This window comes from Dinoponera quadriceps, unplaced genomic scaffold (assembly GCF_001313825.1).
Source record: "Dinoponera quadriceps isolate SergipeBrazil2010 unplaced genomic scaffold, ASM131382v1 scaffold1573, whole genome shotgun sequence".
NCBI lineage: Eukaryota > Metazoa > Arthropoda > Insecta > Hymenoptera > Formicidae > Dinoponera > Dinoponera quadriceps.
Genome location: NW_014556062.1, coordinates 255,234 through 274,532, shown reverse-complemented (window position 1 = coordinate 274,532; position 19,299 = coordinate 255,234). Strand labels below are relative to the sequence as shown.

General features: G+C 45.0%; 2 protein-coding genes across 2 annotated transcripts in view; both read right to left on the bottom strand.

The window, feature by feature from the left end:
* Nucleotides 1-18,720, bottom strand: part of LOC106746562 — a 71,249-nt gene extending 52,529 nt beyond the window's left edge. Inside the window, exons 1-23 of the mRNA XM_014623278.1 lie at nt 18,548-18,720; nt 17,744-18,125; nt 17,130-17,545; nt 16,874-17,024; nt 16,534-16,786; nt 15,930-16,194; nt 15,651-15,847; nt 15,037-15,303; nt 14,693-14,948; nt 14,334-14,528; nt 13,908-14,090; nt 12,770-13,414; nt 12,021-12,222; nt 11,756-11,931; nt 11,221-11,489; nt 10,615-11,017; nt 10,066-10,305; nt 9,632-9,769; nt 2,515-2,658; nt 2,346-2,423; nt 1,691-1,873; nt 1,047-1,373; nt 211-591 (exon numbers count right to left, since the gene is read on the bottom strand). Coding sequence (XP_014478764.1) covers nt 211-591; nt 1,047-1,373; nt 1,691-1,873; nt 2,346-2,423; nt 2,515-2,658; nt 9,632-9,769; nt 10,066-10,305; nt 10,615-11,017; nt 11,221-11,489; nt 11,756-11,931; nt 12,021-12,222; nt 12,770-13,414; nt 13,908-14,090; nt 14,334-14,528; nt 14,693-14,948; nt 15,037-15,303; nt 15,651-15,847; nt 15,930-16,194; nt 16,534-16,786; nt 16,874-17,024; nt 17,130-17,545; nt 17,744-18,125; nt 18,548-18,677 — 5,881 coding nt within the window. The 5' untranslated portion in view covers nt 18,678-18,720. The remainder of the gene's footprint in view (nt 1-210; nt 592-1,046; nt 1,374-1,690; nt 1,874-2,345; nt 2,424-2,514; nt 2,659-9,631; nt 9,770-10,065; nt 10,306-10,614; nt 11,018-11,220; nt 11,490-11,755; nt 11,932-12,020; nt 12,223-12,769; nt 13,415-13,907; nt 14,091-14,333; nt 14,529-14,692; nt 14,949-15,036; nt 15,304-15,650; nt 15,848-15,929; nt 16,195-16,533; nt 16,787-16,873; nt 17,025-17,129; nt 17,546-17,743; nt 18,126-18,547) is intronic.
* A 266-nt stretch (nt 18,721-18,986) lies between these two features.
* LOC106746521 (fibrillin-1-like) overlaps nt 18,987-19,299 on the bottom strand; it is a 45,654-nt gene continuing 45,341 nt past the window's right edge. Inside the window, exon 20 of the mRNA XM_014623187.1 lies at nt 18,987-19,060. Within this exon, the coding sequence (XP_014478673.1) occupies nt 18,987-19,060 (74 nt within the window). The remainder of the gene's footprint in view (nt 19,061-19,299) is intronic.

Here is a 19,299-nt window from a genome sequence, read left to right as displayed (position 1 = left end):
AATAAAATACTTCCTATAACTCTGGACGTATATTTAAAGAAGTAAAAATTACAAGAAATTACGTAATAAAAAGTAAAATTACATATGATATAAAATTAGAGATATACGATATGATAGAAAAAATTGAAGATACGCGACAAGAAAGGGTTAAAAGGTAGCCGGACGGCTTTTGAATCTGAATCGTTTCGGTCGATCATTGATGATAATTACCTCCGCAGCTCTTGTACGGATTTCCGACCATGAGATCCGGGCAGTAGCAAGGTGGCACTCTCGTGCTGTTGCATGCCGCTCCGGAACCGCAGGGATTCGATTCGCATTGGTCGGCTTTGGGCACGCATCCCCTGATCGTGTTAGGGCTCTCGATGTATCCTGGTAGACAGGTACACTTCGCGAAGCCGTTGCTCAACACTGTACAGCGAGTATTGGGGCCACACGGAGAAGGATCGCAGGAAGTGCTGGGTAGTACGCAAGGGGTGTGCGGCGGTTCCCCCTCGTATCCTGGCAAGCAGAAGCACTTCACCTGTCCGCCCACCACTCGGCATCCTGAATTAACGCCGCATGGATTGCCCTCGCACTGGTCGCCTTCTGGAACTAACGCGATCATTCATTGAGGACGGTCAGATTAGCAATTTCTCTGAAAAAAATCCTGCACACGAGCCGAGTTATTTCATTTTATAACTTTAAATCATTTTTGAATATATCGTTGCGCTCCACCCGCTTATCCGTTTATCGCGATACCGCGGCACTCCCGATCTCGCGCATTCCTCGCGAATAAACAGAGACCGGAAGTATAAAAGAAACTTTATTAGGGAGCTGTAGAATCGTTTGTTCGCCGTGGAAATAATCGCTCGTGAAACCGACACGTCTCCTCACGTTGACGGCTCGTATTCGATTCTCCCTTCAACTGCTGTTTCCTCACTGCTAAAGTCCCCTGCTTTTTCACCAATCGATCTCGATCTCTCAACTTCTCGAACTCTCGAGACATCGGGGAATGAACGCAGCAATATGTATCTCATGCATAGGTAATGATAAAAATGTGTACATACTGCATTGCTCGAACGGACTGCCGGTTAGACCCTTCGGGCAGAAACAAACGGGGTTTCCATTGTCGTTCTCGCACAGGGCGTTCAGACCGCACGGATTCGGCACGCAAGGATCGGAAGTGAATGTCTCGTCTTGGCAACCGACATGGGGATTCCCGCGGTATCCTGGCAGGCACGTGCACTGCGCCTCGTGATTACTGGACACGCACTTCGCATTCTCCCCGCAGTCATACTCAGCGCACGGATTGATGCATTCCCTGTTGAGTCGATCGCAGTACTTGTTCGGAGGACAGTCCTCGTTGTATTGGCAGATATTCTTGCCTTCCTCCACTGAAATCGTAGAACGCGTTAATATAACCTATGCAAATCTCTAATTGATCTCTCGTCACAAGTTATAACAAGTTATAAAAATTAAGCGTAAAGTTTCGCTCGTGCGATTTCTGTTTGCATCATTAACGTTCTACAAACCTTCGCATTAATCTGTCATTTCAGAGCTTGGAGAGATTGAATGATCGGTATTGTAACGTTTTATCGGAAATTTCATTGCACCGTACACTGAGAGACAAAATATTTAAGAAATAAAAATGATTCACTCTAAGATATTTCTTTCCTCAGTGTGAGATAAATGTGACATCGTCGAAGCTTACCCAAATCGCAATAGGAGAACCCGTTGCCGTGGTAGTCCTCCTCGCAGCTGCAGTCTGCTCCGTGATTCGTATTAATACAAATAGCGTGTTCCGCGCAAGGATTCCGAACCAGACATGGCTCCTGGCAAGTGTGCCCAATGCACGCCTCTGTCAAGGGGCAATCCCTGTTGCTAGTGCAACCCGCTAGAGAAAGAGTGAGAAAGCCCATGTAGCCCCAGGAGGTGTGGTGTGCACTTGAGTACGAGACTTGAGGTGTAATGAAGAGTTTCTCGTTGCGTTAGCATGTGTGATTTTCTGCTCGCCGATTGCAGCGTTATTGCGTAAGTGCGAAAAGTATGCGGACCGCGAATGTCTCGGGAGAGGGACGCTCTGCTCCCGAGCAGGAGGAATATGTATAATCAAAGAGATAACGACACTTTGGAGAGACACGAACGTCTGCTGGAGGATTTGTTCTTCGTGACCATGCGCGACAGTTTAAATAGAATATTGAATATTTCGTGCCTTGCGGACAGGAGTCGAGATATGTATAATTTGCAGAATATGTATACGTGAGATATGTACAGTACATACACATATGTACACGTCCGTCGACGGCTATAAGAAACTGAAATCAAGATCAGGTGTAACCAAGCGCCGTGCTGGCGAGCGTACGAACCTTTGACGCAGGTGTTCGTCGATGGGTCGCACTGCATACCAGGTGGGCAGTAAGGGCACTCCGCTTCGTTGGTATCCACTGAAAGCGAGAGTAAGAGTAAACAAAATGTGATCCTTTCGTTCTCATCGGCAGTACTGGTTGCTGTTCGTTGTAAATCGCAAGTACTTACGTTTGACACAGACCGGTCTGTGATCCTGGACATGGCACACCTCGACGAAGTCGCACGGATTGCCCAAGGTGCAAGGATTCAGGCACTGTTGATTCACGCACGCCAGCTGGACCGGACAGTCGCTGTGCGTCGTACATTTCACGTCTAACGAAACAAACGCGCATTAGATGCCGGAATTAACGGCGATGTACGATGAAAGCATGGTGGAATGTTAATCTCTACGTGTTGCAACGGAAAGTCTAATCTGACCTGATCTTTTTTTTACCCTGCCGCCTTGGTACGCTTTAGCGCATGAACGGCGGCTTACAAAGAAACAATGTACACTTTACAACACAATGTAGATTTCACTTAGGTCTATCGCAGAGTGCGGTATACATAAATATGAACATAAATGTGAACACGAGCGAGGATGATGTACGATTTTCCCTTAATTCGTGAGACATTTAGTGATATTCGTGTTACGTGTGTATCAAGCCTAGCAGCTAAGTAAGAGACATTGATGCGCGTCTACCGTCGAGCGAAATTATCGTTCGTCGTCGTCGTTTCTTCATCTCGATTCACGGATTCTGCGTGACGAGAGAATTTTCTATGCGGCCGCGACGGCCACCGTGTGCGACGCCGTCGCGTCCCGCGCGAAAGATAATTTCAACTCGCGAGTGGACTGCGGATTGTGAGAAATCGCAAGTCCTAGGTGTGTTAGGTACGCGGAAGCTCTGAGAGAAGTTCGTGCACAGGCGTTAATTTACATCATGCGTAGAGCGCTAATGCAGCAGTCCTTTGTCTGCATTTGGGAAGTCGGTATACGACTGTATCCGAAAACGACAGTATCCGGCATGGTCACCGTAGGAATAGACAGATGTTCGATTTGTGAATCGCCCTCGTGATACCGATGGCGTTCCCGTGTGTCGTGGGTTCGATATATATGTAGACGGACGAGCGCCATTCTGGTGGTGTGTATGACCGATCGCTCGTCTCAAGCAATGTTTCACACTCTCCAGAATTGGTTGCCTCCAATTTTCATCTGGATATATATATATATATATACATATATATTTATGATGAATACCGGGCTCCACACTGGAGAAAGCTCGTGGAGAACACATAGTCGGTGACATGAAATGATATATACCACAATTATACGAAAACTCCCGACGAGAGAAATCTTTACCTGGGAGTATGCTACAATTAGACGTACTCTGCTCGGTACTTGAGTCTAAGCACACAGGCCGGCGATTCGTGACGTCGCATATTACGTTCTCTGGACAGGGGTTAGCGGTTTTACAAGGATTGCGACACAGACGATCGACGCAGGTCTCGCATTCGGTGCAGTCGCTATCTACATCGCAGACCATGTCTGTTTTATTCCGGGTGACCTGTACAGGAACGGTGGATTGTTCTGTGGAATATTGTTCCGTCATATATTGTTCTGTTGCGGTATATTCCGTCGAAGGTTCGGTCGTCGTATATCGCTCTGTCGTGGTTTGTTCGGGTGTGACGAGCTCTTCCATTACGGTAGAATGCTCTTCAGTGGAATATCCCGCTGTACTGTGTTGTATCGTAGTAAGGGACGATTGCGTAGATGTGACGCGCTCTTCTGTGGTAGAGTACTCTTCCATGGGCTCTTGCGATGTTATGAACTGTTCTGTTGTAGAATATTCTTCCGTAGGATATTTCGGAGTGCTATATTGTTCCGTGGTCGAGGTATGTTCCGTAGATTGTTCGAATGTAGTGTATCGTTCTGTGGGCTGCTCTGATGTTCTAAGTTCTTCCGTAGTGGAATACTCAGATGTGCTTTGATATTCTGTAGTAGACATTCGTTCGCTAACCTGCTCAGTCGTGGTGTATATTTCTGTAGGCTGTTGCGATGTACCGAATCGTTCTGTTGTAAGATATTCTTCTGTGGAGTATTGAGGAGTACTGTATTGTTGTGTAGTCGAGATCTTTTCTATAGGCTGTTCAGGCGTTGTGTATTGTTCTGTCGTGGAACTCTGTTCTGTTGTGGAGTATTCTTCTGTGGGATATTCAGATGTGCTGTAAAATTCTGTAGTAGGGATTTTTTCTGTGGGTTGTTCGGATGTAGTGTATTGTCTCGTGGTACTGATTTCTTCTGTAGTCAAGATCTCTTTTGTAGGTTGTTTAGTTGTTGTGTATTTTTCTGTCATAGAACTTTGTTTCGTTGTGGAATATTCTTCTGTGGGATATTCAGATGTGCTGTAAAATTCTGTAGTAGGGATTTTTTCTGTGGGTTGTTCGGATGTAGTGTATTGTCTCGTGGTACTGATTTCTTCTGTAGTCAAGATCTCTTTTGTAGGTTGTTCAGTTGTTGTGTATTGTTCTGTCGTGGAACTTTGTTTCGTTGTGGAATATTCTTCTGTAGGATATTCAGATGTGCTGTGAAGTTCTATAGTAGAGATTTTTTCTGTAGGTTGTTCGGATGTAGTATATTGCCTCGTAATACTGATTTCTTCTGTAGTCGAGATCTCTTCTGTAGGTTGTTCAGTTGTTGTGTATCGTTCTGTCGTGGAACGTTGTTTCGTTGTGGAATATTCAGATGTGCTGTAAAATTCTGTAGTAGGGATTTTTTCTGTGGGTTGTTCGGATGTAGTGTATTGTCTCGTGGTACTGATTTCTTCTGTAGTCAAGATCTCTTTTGTAGGTTGTTTAGTTGTTGTGTATTTTTCTGTCATAGAACTTTGTTTCGTTGTGGAATATTCTTCTGTGGGATATTCAGACGTGCTGTAAAATTCTGTAGTAGGGATTTTTTCTGTGGGTTGTTCGGATGTAGTGTATTGTCTCGTAATACTGATTTCTTCTGTAGTCGAGATCTCTTTTGTAAGTTGTTCAGTTGTTGTGTATCGTTCTGTCGTGGAACTTTGTTTCGTTGTGGAATATTCTTCTGTGGGATATTCAGATGTGCTGTGAAATTCTGTAGTAGAGATTTTTTCTGTAGGTTGTTTGGATGTAGTATATTGCCTCGTGGTACTGATTTCTTCTGTAGTCGAGATCTTTTCTGTAGGTTGTTCAGTTGTGTATCGTTCTGTCGTGGAATATTCTTCTGTGGGATATTCAGATGTGCCATGAAGTTCCGTAGTAGAGATTTTCTCTGTGAATTGTTCGGATGTAGTATATTGCCTCGTGGTACTGATTTCTTCTGTAGTCGAGATCTTTTCTGTAGGTTGTTCAGTTGTTGTGTATCGTTCTGTCGTGGAACTTTGTTTCGTTGTGGAATATTCTTCTGTGGGATATTCAGATGTGCTGTAAAGTTCCGTAGTCGAGATTTTCTCTGTGGATTGTTCGGATGTAGCATATTGCCTTGCGGTAGTGTATCGTTCTGTAGGCTGTTCCGTCGTACCGATCTGTTCTGTTTCTGTAGAGTGTCCTTCTGTTGTAGAGTGAAGTGTGGTGTACTGTTCGGTAGTAGAGGATTCTGTGATGGATATACCAGTGACTTCGCGTGAGGTACTGGCGTTATCGGTGACCGACTCGTTTGTCGTAAGTGCAGGTGGTTCGGAGGTAATTAGACGCGGGGTGGTGTCTTTTATGTACGACTGAGTTGTACGTGGCAGTGTAGTCTCGGCAGTGCTCGATTCTTGGGTAATCTCTTTGGCAGTGTCGTATTCGATATATATCGTAGACGTTTCGGTAGGTTCTAAAGTACTCGGCGGTGACGCCGTATGAGTCTCCTGCGTGAAAAGTGTCGAGGTAGTCGCGGTTTCAGTGATAATCTCCATACGTGGCTCAGTGACCTTTTCTAAAGGCTTTACCGTTAATTCTCTAGATTCTGTAGTAGTGAAATATTGTGATGTAGTCGTCGCTGCCGTCGTGATCTCTTCAACACTTACGGCAGGAACTTCCGTAGTAGGAACTATGGTTGCGTTCTCAGGAATTTCCGCAACTTCGCTTACACCCGTCGACGTAGGAACTGTCGTCGTTCCGGCACCTTCGCGAGAAACCGTGGTTTCGACGATGTTCTCAGTGGTAATCTCAATAGGTTTGAAAGTAACCGGGGAAGTGACGGTGGCCGTGACCGAAGCAGTAGCTGTTTCGGGTATTTCGGTGGTCGTGGCGAATTCTAATTCGTTCTCCGTTGTCGCAATTGCGGTAGAAGAAGTCACATTTTCCGTGACAGCTTCTTCCGTACTACTATACGAAGTTGGAACAATGGAAGCGGTCGAGAATTCGATTCCGGATGTGATCGTAAACGTTGTATATTCCGTCGAAGTACTCTCGACGAAGCCGGTACTTTCGAATGCCGGAGTGGTAACGTTTTCCAATTCAACGTTCGTCGTTAAAGTCGACGTATCACTTGGAACGCCGAGTTCGGTCGTACTCGATATCGAAAACATGGTCGTTGTACTGCCCGGAGGCTCGGTAGTGATCTCTATCGACGCGGTTGTCGTGTCCGATTTGCGGGTGGTCTCGACAGTGACATTGTCCAACAAGGTTTCAGTGACTTCAATCAGGGGAACTGTACTCTCCTCTGTGTATGTAACGGTTGACATTTCTGTAGTGGGAATAGTAGTCGAGGTGGATGTCAAAATACCGACGGTTGCTGAGGTCTGTAACGTACTGGTACCGATAGTCTCGAAAGTGTGATCTGAATCAGTAGGGCGCAACGTCGTCGTGCCGTTAGTTAAGCAACTTTCGTCATTAGGATCGCAATCGCAAATAGGCCTGTGCGCTTCGACTCGACATTGAACTGTCAGCTGACACCCGTCGATACAAGGATCAACGCAGGAGCTATCGACACAGGCTTCTGCGTCGCTGCAGTCATCATCGGACTCGCAAGCCGGCTTGGGCATGGGGCGAAGAACTGCTGCGGATACAACGTAAACATAATAACTGTTAAAGTGTCAAAACTGAAATCAGGAAGCGACCCTGATTAGGCTATGCTACAGATAATACAGTTTATATCAATTACTACCAAATTAATAGTAAGCATGCTTGCGTAATAGGTAAGCTGATTATAAGAAACATTATTAGAGGTCTTTACAGAGACAGATGTAACGGAAGAATCCTTCAGTAGTGAGGAGACTGGCAGAGTAGAGCGGGAATTTTTTTAGGGCGTGGGAGAGATTTGTATATCTGTAACTTGGAACCTGAAATACGCGTTCAGACAACAGAACAGGAATATATATATATATATATATATGCATCTAATCGCGGCTGCCGTATCAAAGAAGTTTCCCGATCAATCGTTAGCGTAGAGAATAGCGGCTCGTGTGAGAAAGAGCGACAAATTCACGAAAAGACTCGTGTGCACGATCGACAAAGACTCGATGGATATATTCTGCTGTCTGGACGATCGGAAACCTGAAAATAGCAATCGTATGTCTCGTGTAAGGCCAGGCAAATGTAAAGACGTGGTAACGGCTATGAGAAATGACAAGACTCAGATGGTGTTCTGAGAAATGGTGTTTACCTTTCATGCATCCGTATTTAGTATCTGGCACAAAGCCGGGGGGACAGAACTTGCAGATAGGCTTGTGCTCCTCCACGTAACAGGGGGCATCAGCCGGACAGGTAGAGTTTCTGCATGGGTCCACGCAGCGATAGTTGCGGCACGCCAAGTCTGGAGAGCAGCCACTGTCTCGCAGGCAAATGGAGAGGGAAGGATTGCAGTTTTTGGTGCAAATGCACACGGGACGGTGGTCCAGGACATCGCAGGTCTTATCGGCCGGGCACGGTCTTTTGTTTCGTACGTTACAGGGATTCTGACATTTGCCGTTGACGCACGCTGCGTTCGAGGGACAATCGAAGTCCCTCGTGCAGGTGAGCGTGTCGGGAGCGCAGGTCAACTCCCCGACCTCGTTCACCACGAAGCCGTATTTGCAAACGCACATAGGCTTGTGACTCCGCACCTGACACCTCTTGTTGACCTCGCAGTTATACCGAGAACTCAAACACGGGTCGCGGCACTCGCCTGTCTGAGAGTGGCAGGAGAGACTCTCCGGACAGTCGTGGTCGGAGGAACAACCGATGCTCGGCGTAGGTTGGGGATTGAGCGTGTCGCATTTGGAATCTGGATGGCAGGCCGTGTGGGGCATACCGATATAGCACTGCGGGCACGAGCAACGCGGCTTGTGCAGAACCACTCGGCACAGAGCATTGATCCCACAGGCACCGCGTAGCGCGCACGGGTCCAGACATTGTAGATTTATGCAGGCTTTTTCATTGGGGCACTCTAAGTCGCTGGTGCATTCGCGCTCTATCGGTCGCGATAGTAGTGGTGTTCAACGGTGTAGAGTCGGTGGGTCGTGGTTGGGTGGGACAGGAAAAAAAAAGAAAAAAGCATTTATAAGAACTGTGAAAAGAAACTTTCTCACAAATAACATAAACCACATGCTTTGTATTTATGATGAAAGTAGGGTAGGCTCTGTGAAGAAGTATAGAGAACGACTTTACACTTTTTCTCAAACGTATCAGATATCTTCTCAGAGAAATAACAACGGCAAGCAGCGATATTTACAACACAAGCCCCCACAGATTTCAGAAATAAGGAGGAAATAATAAACCCGTGAATATCAGCAAATATCAAGCATGGGTATATGAGAATGTCCCTTTCGCAGTTCCCAATCTGTATTAATCCTAAGTTACGAGATGGTGTCGACTGTAAATGTGTACCTCCTTGTATTCAAGTGGCACTATTTGGCAACGAGTGTCTCTTTGCTATTCAATTATACTTCCTTCTTAGACAGATTGGATACTGAAATAAACATTCTACATATGAAGTTATGTGTGAGATATGTGTGACACGTGTTCTCTCTCTCTCTCTCTCTCTCTCTCTCTCTCTCTCCCTCTCTCTCGTCAAATTTATGTACAGTATGCCTATATCGTATATATGTACAGGTAATATGTTGACTTTGCTGTGGGTAAATATGTAAAAATCCAGTGTCGTGGCGATATATACTGCTCCAATCACATCTGTCTCTCGATGTTAACGATTTCACTCGATTAAACAATACATCTATGTATTATTCAAATCCTACTAGACGATACATGGTTATTCTACGGACCATGTTCCTGTGATTGTCAGTATTGCTCGCTAGTCACAAATGCTGTACATAAAATTAATCAACCTGCTCGGTTAAAAAGTTAGTAGGCTCTATTTTCCTACCTGTCGTGCACTCGATATCCGGCGAGCCGCTGGTACCTGGCGGACATCGGCAGACGAATATAGCTCCGTCCCTAATACACTCGGCATTCTGTCCGCAGCCGTTAATCCGACAGTCACCCAAATCCCTATCTGAGCTACCTGTACCGACAGTTTATTAATAATGACGATAACGGTTGGAAAAATAAGCGGCAAACGTTAATCTTAACATTTCGTCACAATTCTAAATAGATCTTTAACAGACCTTCTTTAAGCAATCTTATGTGAAATCTTGAGAAATTAAATTAAATTCATTTAACATCTCGTTTCATCAGCTTTAACAAAAGATGCGAGATTCTTGCGATTTCTCTCGCGAGCAACCAGCATTTGCCGCAACATTTTTCTCGTTCGCCTTATACCTCAGGCTAGATTCTTCGATACGTAGGAGCAATACGTACATGCGTGCATTGGATCGCCCGATGGGTTGCTCGGTGGGCAATAACATTGCGGCTGATTCTTGTAAATTCGGCAGGCTGCGTTGACACCGCAACGCGTGTCCTTGCAGAGATCGCCGTCGCAGAGGCACGCCTGATGCGGATCGCCGTGGCATCCCGGATCACAGGTGCATTCGAAACCGCTCACAGTTTCTCGGCATTTGGCGTTGATACCGCAAGGTCTTCGTAAACATTCGTCTCCACCTGAAAACGATTAAAACGCGCACTTATTAATCATCGCGTTGATAAATACACCGATCGCGATTAGGGGATCGCATTTTCAAGTGTTCTCATCGTTTCTAATAATAATATCCTGAATATTCCTCTCGGTATTTAATTTTGATTGTTTCGACAATTTCGAGTATTTTAATTTGCAATTCTAAATTAATCCTAGGCGTTTGAATTAAATTAATTAAATTAATTCTGACTTAAATCTAGGCGTTTGAAGGCAAGAACAGGAATCGTCTAGTCTAGTTTCCGTCTAGTTTCCGCGGCCGAACACCACAAACGTACCTTTCTTGCAGTTGATCTTTGGATTGCCGACGTGTCCCGGTGGGCAAGAGCACTGTGCCTTCCTGTTGATCACCCGGCACTGCGCGTTGAAGCCGCAGACGCTGTGCTGCAAGCACGGATTCGTGCAGACCCCGTATTCGCTGCAACGTTTGTTCGGTTCGCAATCGTCGTCGTGATGGCACTCGAGCTGGTAGCACTCCTGGCTCGGCTCGCCCTGGTAGCCCTCCGGACACAGGCAAACCGCGCGATGATTCGAGACGCGGCAGAGTGCGTTTATTCCGCAGGGTGATCCGTGGGCGGAACATGGGTCCACGCATTGGCCGTTCGCGCACGACAACGATGCCGGGCAATCGGAGTGCGTGCGACAGCCGATCAGACATATGCCTCCGTCGCACACGTAGCCCTGAAGAAATCCGAACGTACGAAAAAGTGTATTAATTCATTACTCGTGACACACCAATCGATCGATTATTAGTAAATTATTTCAGATAACCGATCAGTTAATTAATTATGACACCATATTGACACTCGCGCACGTGAACGATTTAATTTATTGAGTTGATTTCGATTGTTAACGTCGATATCGATCACATTTTTTTAACTCACCTTGGGACAGGCGTTGTTGACGTCGCACTTGATGCGGCACTTTCCGTTGTGACAGACCTCCCCGCACGAGCAGTGATCCTGATGGTGGCAGCCGGTGGTGCAGAATCCGATTTCGTCGCACTCACACGAGCCGTCGCAAGGGATCATGGTCTTCGCGCAATTAATCAACGCGTTGCCGTAATAATTGGCTGGACAGCTGCATTGAGCCACGTGATTGACCACCCGACATCCGGCACAGTCGCCGCATGCCTTGCCACCTTCGCATGGACCTGGAGGTAACGATGCGCATCGTCAATTAATTCCAAGTTGTGCAAACGCTGCTGACACGTTGTTTTTGCACGGTGAAATTTACAAAGGAAGAGAGAGAGAGAGAGAGAGAGAGAGAGAGAAAAATTGATTAAATAAAACTCAAAAATTAAGAGATATATATTGTGCTTTTTCTCTTGCCTGGGATTGAAAATTCAGCGTTACAGTTTAATAGTCGGACTTTTCCACGTGCTAATTATTTTTTATGTTTATTCGATTGTATACTTACTTCTGCATTGATTGTTGATGCAGGACTCGTCGCTTGGACACGTGTTATCGCTACGACATCCAATGTCGCACATGCGACTGTGACATATCTGGTTGGCAACGCAATGGTCGTCACTGTTGCATATTGCCTTACAAATACCGCCGTCGCACCGCTCGTCGCTCAAACAATTCGCGTCACTGAAAAAGAGTAATTATTTTTAATGTGATTCAGACATCGTAAAACACCGTGATAACGTCGCAATGAATTCACGCTGGGGCGTTCTCACCTTCTGCAGGTGGAATAACATGATCTGCCGTAACACGTTTGTCCGGGCAAGCATTCCAGTTCCGATGAACAAGGAAGGAACGCCTGCTTGCATCCAATTTGCGAATCTCCGACCAAAGGCAGCGGACACGAACATACCTTCTGGTGATTGATGGTCGTGCACTTGGCATTTACGCCACAAGCGCCAGGCAATAGACACGGATCTATGAAAATGAAAGCAACAAATATATTTATACATAATATCCGTATAAAAAATTAATCGAACACAGGGAAATCGAGCGTAAATTTGCCGTTTCTCCGATGTCTCCCTTTCAAAAAAGTCCAAACAGCAAAGACTTCTAAAAAAAAGTCTAAAAACAACAGGATGCTTCTTTTTATAAAAGCTCTTGTTGCAATAAAGATTTTTTATATTATAAATTTTATTATATCAAAGATTTTATATATTATTTTAAAAAATAAAAAATAAATCACAAATATAATAAAGAAACCGAGGGTAAATTTGCCGTTTGCATTTCTCCGACGTCTCCCTATAAAAAACCCAAACAGCAAAAACTTCCGAAAGAAATCTAAAAATAGTAAGTAAATTGTCTTTTCGATAAGATCTCTTATTATATTGAAGATTTTATTATATTATCAATTTTACTATATTAAAGATCATATATTTTGATGATCTAAAATTTCGAAGACTTCTTTCAGAAGTTTGCACTGTCTGAGAAGGAAGTTCTCACGCTGAGAGATATCGGTGCTTACCAGTGCATTGATTGTTGACACACGCGTAATTATCCTGGCACTCGATATCCGCGCGACAACCGGCGACGCACACCAGACCCTCGCAGATCTCGCCGCTTCTGCAATCCTCGTCCCGCCTGCAGAGCGACTTGCAGATGCCAGTGCTGTCGCATCTCTCGTTGCTCAAGCAGTTCGCGTTCGTCGAGCAGACGGCCGTGCAGACGCCGGCGATGCAAGCCGTGCCTATGGCGCAGTCCCGATTAGCCTGGCAGATCGGGCCAGGTGACCTGAGACACGCGACCTTGGCCGTGGGGTTCGGGATGAAGCCGACGGGGCAGGAGCACGTCGCTCGTTGATTGAAGACGGTGCACTTGGCGTTCGGTCCGCACGGCGTGGCCTCGCACGGGTTCACGCACTTGTTGCCCAGGCATGCCTCGTTCGCGTTGCAATCCTCGTCGGCGCGACAGCCGAACGAGCACATGTTGTGCAGGCAAATGTGGCCCAGGAAACAGTCGTTGTCCAAACGGCAAGTCAGCAAACAATTGCCGCTGATGCACTTCTCGTTCAGCGCGCACTCGTTGTCGACGGTGCAGATCGGCAGGCAGACGTTCTCGCGACAGGTGTTGCCTGCGCTGCAGTCTTTGCTTCCCAGACAGGACACCGGTACTGCGAGTAAAGATGGTTTCATCAACATACGCCCTCGCATATCGAGCGATGACAGTGTCCGCGTGGAAGGAGAATTAGTACCAATCCGGGACTCATGTTCTCATATATAAGCGGGAATATATAATCTTATGTGACGATAATATTTCACTCGCACGAACCAATTCGCTATAGTTCCATTAAAAATATATTCTTATTATTCAAGAATTATTTACATCGCTTGAAAGGGAAAAATATTGAATGGAAAGAACAATATCTTCGACAATTTTTGATCTGGAAATATCGTCCTTTCTATTCAATATTTTTTTCCTCTCAATTCATGAGAATTACTCTTGAGTAGCAAGAATTTGATATTTTTCATAGAATTTCTCTGTGTAAGAAATTTTATCTTCATACAAGATTATATATTCTTGCTTATACATGAGAATATGAGTTTTGAGTTGACACTAATTCCTTTTCCCGGGTAAATAATAATAAAAGTCAATCGCATACTCACGTCTTACGCATTCCACTTCGGAGTTACCGGTGAAGCCCGGTGGGCAGCTGCATTGCTTGATGTGACTTCGCACTTTGCACTCGGCGTTTATGCCGCAGGACGCCCGCACGTCGCATGGGTCCAGGCATTGCCCGTTCAAGCAGACGTCGGATAAGTTGCACTCCTCGTCCGACTGACAGGATGCTGGAACAATATTTACATATACATTATTAAGTATAAAAATATCTAAATATTACTTGCGTTAATTGTAACAAAGGCCACGTCATTTTTCATATTCGTCTAAGCTGTTTTAGATTACTTACAGATTTTCCGTTCAACGATCGTCAAAAGAGTTACGAAGTTTCTCTCTCAACGATCGATCAAAATTATTATTTTATCGCACGAAGCGATCGTGATCGAATAAATCTACGACAATTCTCTACTCACGTCGACAAATGCCCTCGTAACAGTAGGTATTGACCGAGCAGTCGACGTGCGACGAGCACACCACCGGTTTCGGTCTGCATCCTATGCTCAGATTACCAGGATCGCCCTCGTAATCGGCGCGGCATTGGCAGTTCGCGACGTGATTGCTCGCGACGCAGTCCGCGTTTGGACCGCACCTGATGCGCGCACAAGCATCTGAAACGAGAAAGTGAATGATGATATAAACACCTGATACGTAAGAGTGAGCATCGGAAATGCCTCATGTAAGTATATTAAATTTTGCAATTTCGCGTAAATATATTAATATCCCTCGTGGAATATAAGTGAACAAACTGGATCGATGGATTCAGTACACATACCGAAACATTTCGGTACGTTGTTAATGTTGACACACTTGGCAGTCAGAGGACAGTCGGTATCGTGAAGGCACTCCACCGGCGGTTGGCAGCCGCTGTTGTAAGCATCCCCGACGGTGCCGGGTTGGCAGTGACACCTGAAGTATCCGCGCGAGTTTTCGCACAACGCGCCGGGCGCACAAGGTGCATTCGCACAATAGTCGATCAGTTCGCAGGCACGCGTCGGTTCTCCCGTGTAGCCGGGCTGGCACGTACAAACCTAAATCGCAAAGGGCACGCATCACCATGACGAAGACGAGCGCGCGAGGACGTGAAAATTGTACAACGACGACGAAAAAGATAATTACTTGAACGTGTTTCTCCGTTGTGCAAATAGCGTTCGTGCCGCAGGGATTGTGCGCCAGGCAAGCGATTCTACATCTGTGTAGGTCGCAGATCTTCTCCTGAGTACAGTCGTCGTTAGCCTCACATTCGACCGGTTGGCAGCCGAACTTGTCGTCTTTCGCATTACCGAAGAAGCCGGACTTGCAGGAACACGTGGCGAGGTGATTTTCAGCCTTGCACTCGCCGTTACGGCCGCAGAGTATTAAGTCGCACGCCTTGCGACACTCCGCCTGATTGATTGATGAGAAAACACGAGAACATTAATGCCCGGCAATGACGATGTAACATGTGACATACTTGTTAGCTATAATTTCCTACTCATCAATATGACTGTTATATAATGCATGTGTTATACATCAGTTACATCAGTTGTTTAATAGGAAATTACAACTAACGGATATGTTACGTGTTACATTGTGTTTGCTGTGTCGCGTGCCGATCGACTCTGAGATCGATAAAAAGAAGCATGTCCATTTGAAAATAAATCTAAATATTAGAGATATTATTGTAAGTATTAAAAAAATAATATTATAATCACATTAAAACGTCACGCGTATTAAAAGAGCTAAGAGCTTACCTGTCCGATATTATTCTTAACGCACTTTTCATCGTATGAGCAATCATTGTCTGTTATACAGCGTAATTCTTGAACACATATGTTATTATGGCAGTATTGATATTCTGGGCAGCTTGAGTTACTTCGGCAGGTAGGTTGGCAGAGACCGTTGATGCAGAGTTGATCGCCGATGCAGTCTCTCGTACTTCCACAGAGCGCTGCGAAGCACAACAGCAAGATGTAATCGCACAATTCGTAATCGTACGGAAGAGGGCAATCTTAATCGTTTATTTCGCTTACCTGTGCATATACCTCCGTTACACGCTGACCCGGTCGCACACTGCGAGTCACTCTTGCAATATTGAACAGGAGTACATCCGAGATTCGGGTCACCTGTACCGCCAGGCTGACAGGTGCACACAGCGCTATGATTGAGCGACGAACAATCGGCTCCGTGTCCGCAAACGTTCGAAAGCGAGCAGGGGTCGACGCATTTATGATCGAAGCATGCGTCCGATTGGCTGCAGTCGCTATGATAATTGCATTCCAGATGGATACATTCGGTCTAAAAATGGAAAATTCAGGTAAAGGTGAGCTAAATAAAATCATCTGAAATAGAATGGTATAAGAATGTGCGGAAGCAATTAGGGAATTTTATGATGTAAAGTTCGAATATAATGTGTTCGTTTATTTGAACCAAACTAAAACACCAACGAACATCAAAGATCTCCCTTTTTTAATTAATTTACGTTAAAAAATATAAATACATTTATATTAAATATTTTAATATAAAGTATTATGAACAGCATATTGGTACGATTATTGTCGGTTATTTTGAGTTGTAACATACGGATTATTATAATTGCACAAAATCTCGATTTTTGAGTATAAATTCGATACTCACTGCTGGATTTCCTGTGGTCTGTCCGGGACATCTACAGACCGGAACGTGGTCGCGAGCAAGGCACTCCGCGTTTCTGCCGCAAATGCCCGATGTATCGCACGGATTAGTGCATTTGTTGTCAATGCAGGCAGCCGAATTCGGGCAGTCTGAATCCGTAAAGCAATCGCCGGGCTGCTTACAGCCGGCCTTGAACGGATCCCCCACTAGACCATGCGGGCAAGTGCAGGCGAACGATCCCTCCGTATTGTGGCATCTGTATATTTTTATAGTATTTCGTTACAAACTCACAAAAATCATCGATAAGTTTCGTTATTAACCCCGAATTACTAATTACACTCACACGGCTGAAGAATGGCAAGGGTCCTGCAAGCACTCGTTCACATCACCGCAGATGTCGCCGACGAGAATGAAGCCAGGATAACATTTGCACACGCTGATATGCTCGACAGCCACGCAGTTGCCATATCCGCAGTTCACTTGATTGCAAGGACCTGCCGAGCGGAAGATTAAAGATTCAGCAAATGTTGCACAACGTTTTCGAACATATCATTAACATATGATTAAGCGTTTCGCTGAATAATAACGCGATAACTTACTGCTGCACTTATTGGTTTCCTGATTGCAGTATTTGTCCGTCGGACAGTCGCTGTTGGAAAGGCACTCCACTTTGAAGCAACCCGAAGCATCGCCGATGTAACCAGGTTGGCACTGGCAACCGGCCACGTGATCCAAGACCGAGCAAATCGTGTTCAATCCGCAATCAACCGAGGAGCACGGATCCGAACAGTTGTGATGAATGCAGGCCTGCGAGTCCGGACAGTCCGTGTGCGCGGTGCATTGATGCGGAAGCACGCAGCCCGTTCCCACGGGATCGCCCGCAGTGCCCAGGGGACATGTGCATCGATAAGATCCGTGAAGATTAATACAATCCGCGCTCGGGTGGCAGGGTTGATCTTCACATTCGTTGATATCCAGGCAGTGCTCCGGACCAGCGATAAATCCGTGGCTACATCTGAAGACAGATTGAAAAAATTGCAATTCACGCGCGCGCATAGTATACATCTGTCTGAAAATCAATTTTGAAAATTACGAAATTACGCACAAACTCGTCGTTTCCTTTTTTCTCATCGAATAAGCAGAATAATACAAGTAACGCGAAATTGAATAGCGCGGATGAAGAGATGACGGGACTGAAAAGAGAAAATCGTACCTGCATTTGTTGTTAATGCAGACTTCGTCGCGTTTGCAGCCGACGTCGGAGGTACAACCCGCTTCGCACGTTCCATCGATGCACAGCTCGCCGGGCAGGCAGTTGCTGTCGCTGTAACAGATCTTCACGCAGATGCCGTTTTTGCAACGCTCGCCTTGCGCGCAGTTGTTCTGTTCCGAACATTGGCATTGGCACAGTCCGGAGACGCACAGGTGTTGGCTGGGACAGTCTTGCGGAGTTTCACACGAGCTCGGAATTCGCACGCAACCTTGCTCCGGAGTAGGATTACCGTGGAAGCCGAGAGGACAAGTGCAGGTGATCGCGTGATTTGCACAACTGCAAATCGCATTCGGTCCACAGACGTCCTTCCTGCTGCAGGGATCTGTGAAGACACGAGATTTGTCTCGTAATACTTAATTTACTTCTTACTCACCCCGCGTAGAAAAACGGTGAAATAAATATTACGTATCTTGTCTCATTAATTTGTCAGTAAAGAATATATAATTTCTTAGTCTCACTCTCTCTCTTATACGGTATATAATAGTATTTAATTTACGCACACCATCAAGTTTCTACAAGGGATAAAATAAGTTGACACAACAAGATACGTGGTTGATTTAATGAAACGCCGATGCCACGGAGTGCCACAAATATCTACGTTTGATTCAACTGTATTTATCATCGGTTTCAATCAAATTTATTGTGTTGAAAGAACAATATATACCGTCTTCTGTTTCGGACCGCCGAATATCTATATCGAGTTAATCTGAAAATCAAAGTTACACAAGATAATTGGCGACGAACCTTGACATTTGCTGTTGATGCACGATTCGATAGGGGGACAATTTTTGTTGCTGCGGCAACCAAGGATACATCCTCCGCTCACACACGCCTGGTCGAATTGACACTGAGAATGCGTGATACAGGATATCATGCACTTGCTGTTAATACACTTCTCTCCGTCCGAGCAGTCGGCGACTGACCGGCACACAGCTGAAAAAGAAAGATACTCTTTGTTCAGTAACTGAAAATTTCTCAATATAACGAGACAAGAATGAAAGTTGCTTCCTCTGTTTCATCGTATTCTAACATTATAAAAATATTTACACATGGACCAAAAATCGTTACAATCAATAATAAATGAAACCAATCAGTAAAAAAATCACTAAAAATTAGAGAAAAATTATTAAAAAATTAATCAATAAAAAGAATCATCAGAACATAAATTTTTGCGTCTTGCCGGTTATTGCTTGAGCGAGCCCGTATTAATAACATGTTGGGAGTATCGGCCAATTCTGGGAAGACCTAACATGCTATCTTTGCAACAAAGAAAAGAATGATTTCTGATTTTCTTCTCATACTTAATCTCTTCAACCGTAATATTGATTGTTCACATATATTAAAATCCACACAACTCAATATTGTATATCCACCTTATTCGTGATCTCACTTCTACCTAATGTTCTTTCATAGTCAAATTCTTTCAAATTTTTACATAACTTCCTTGTTTTGTATTGTCTTCATCAGCATAAAGAAAATATCTAAATATCTCTTTT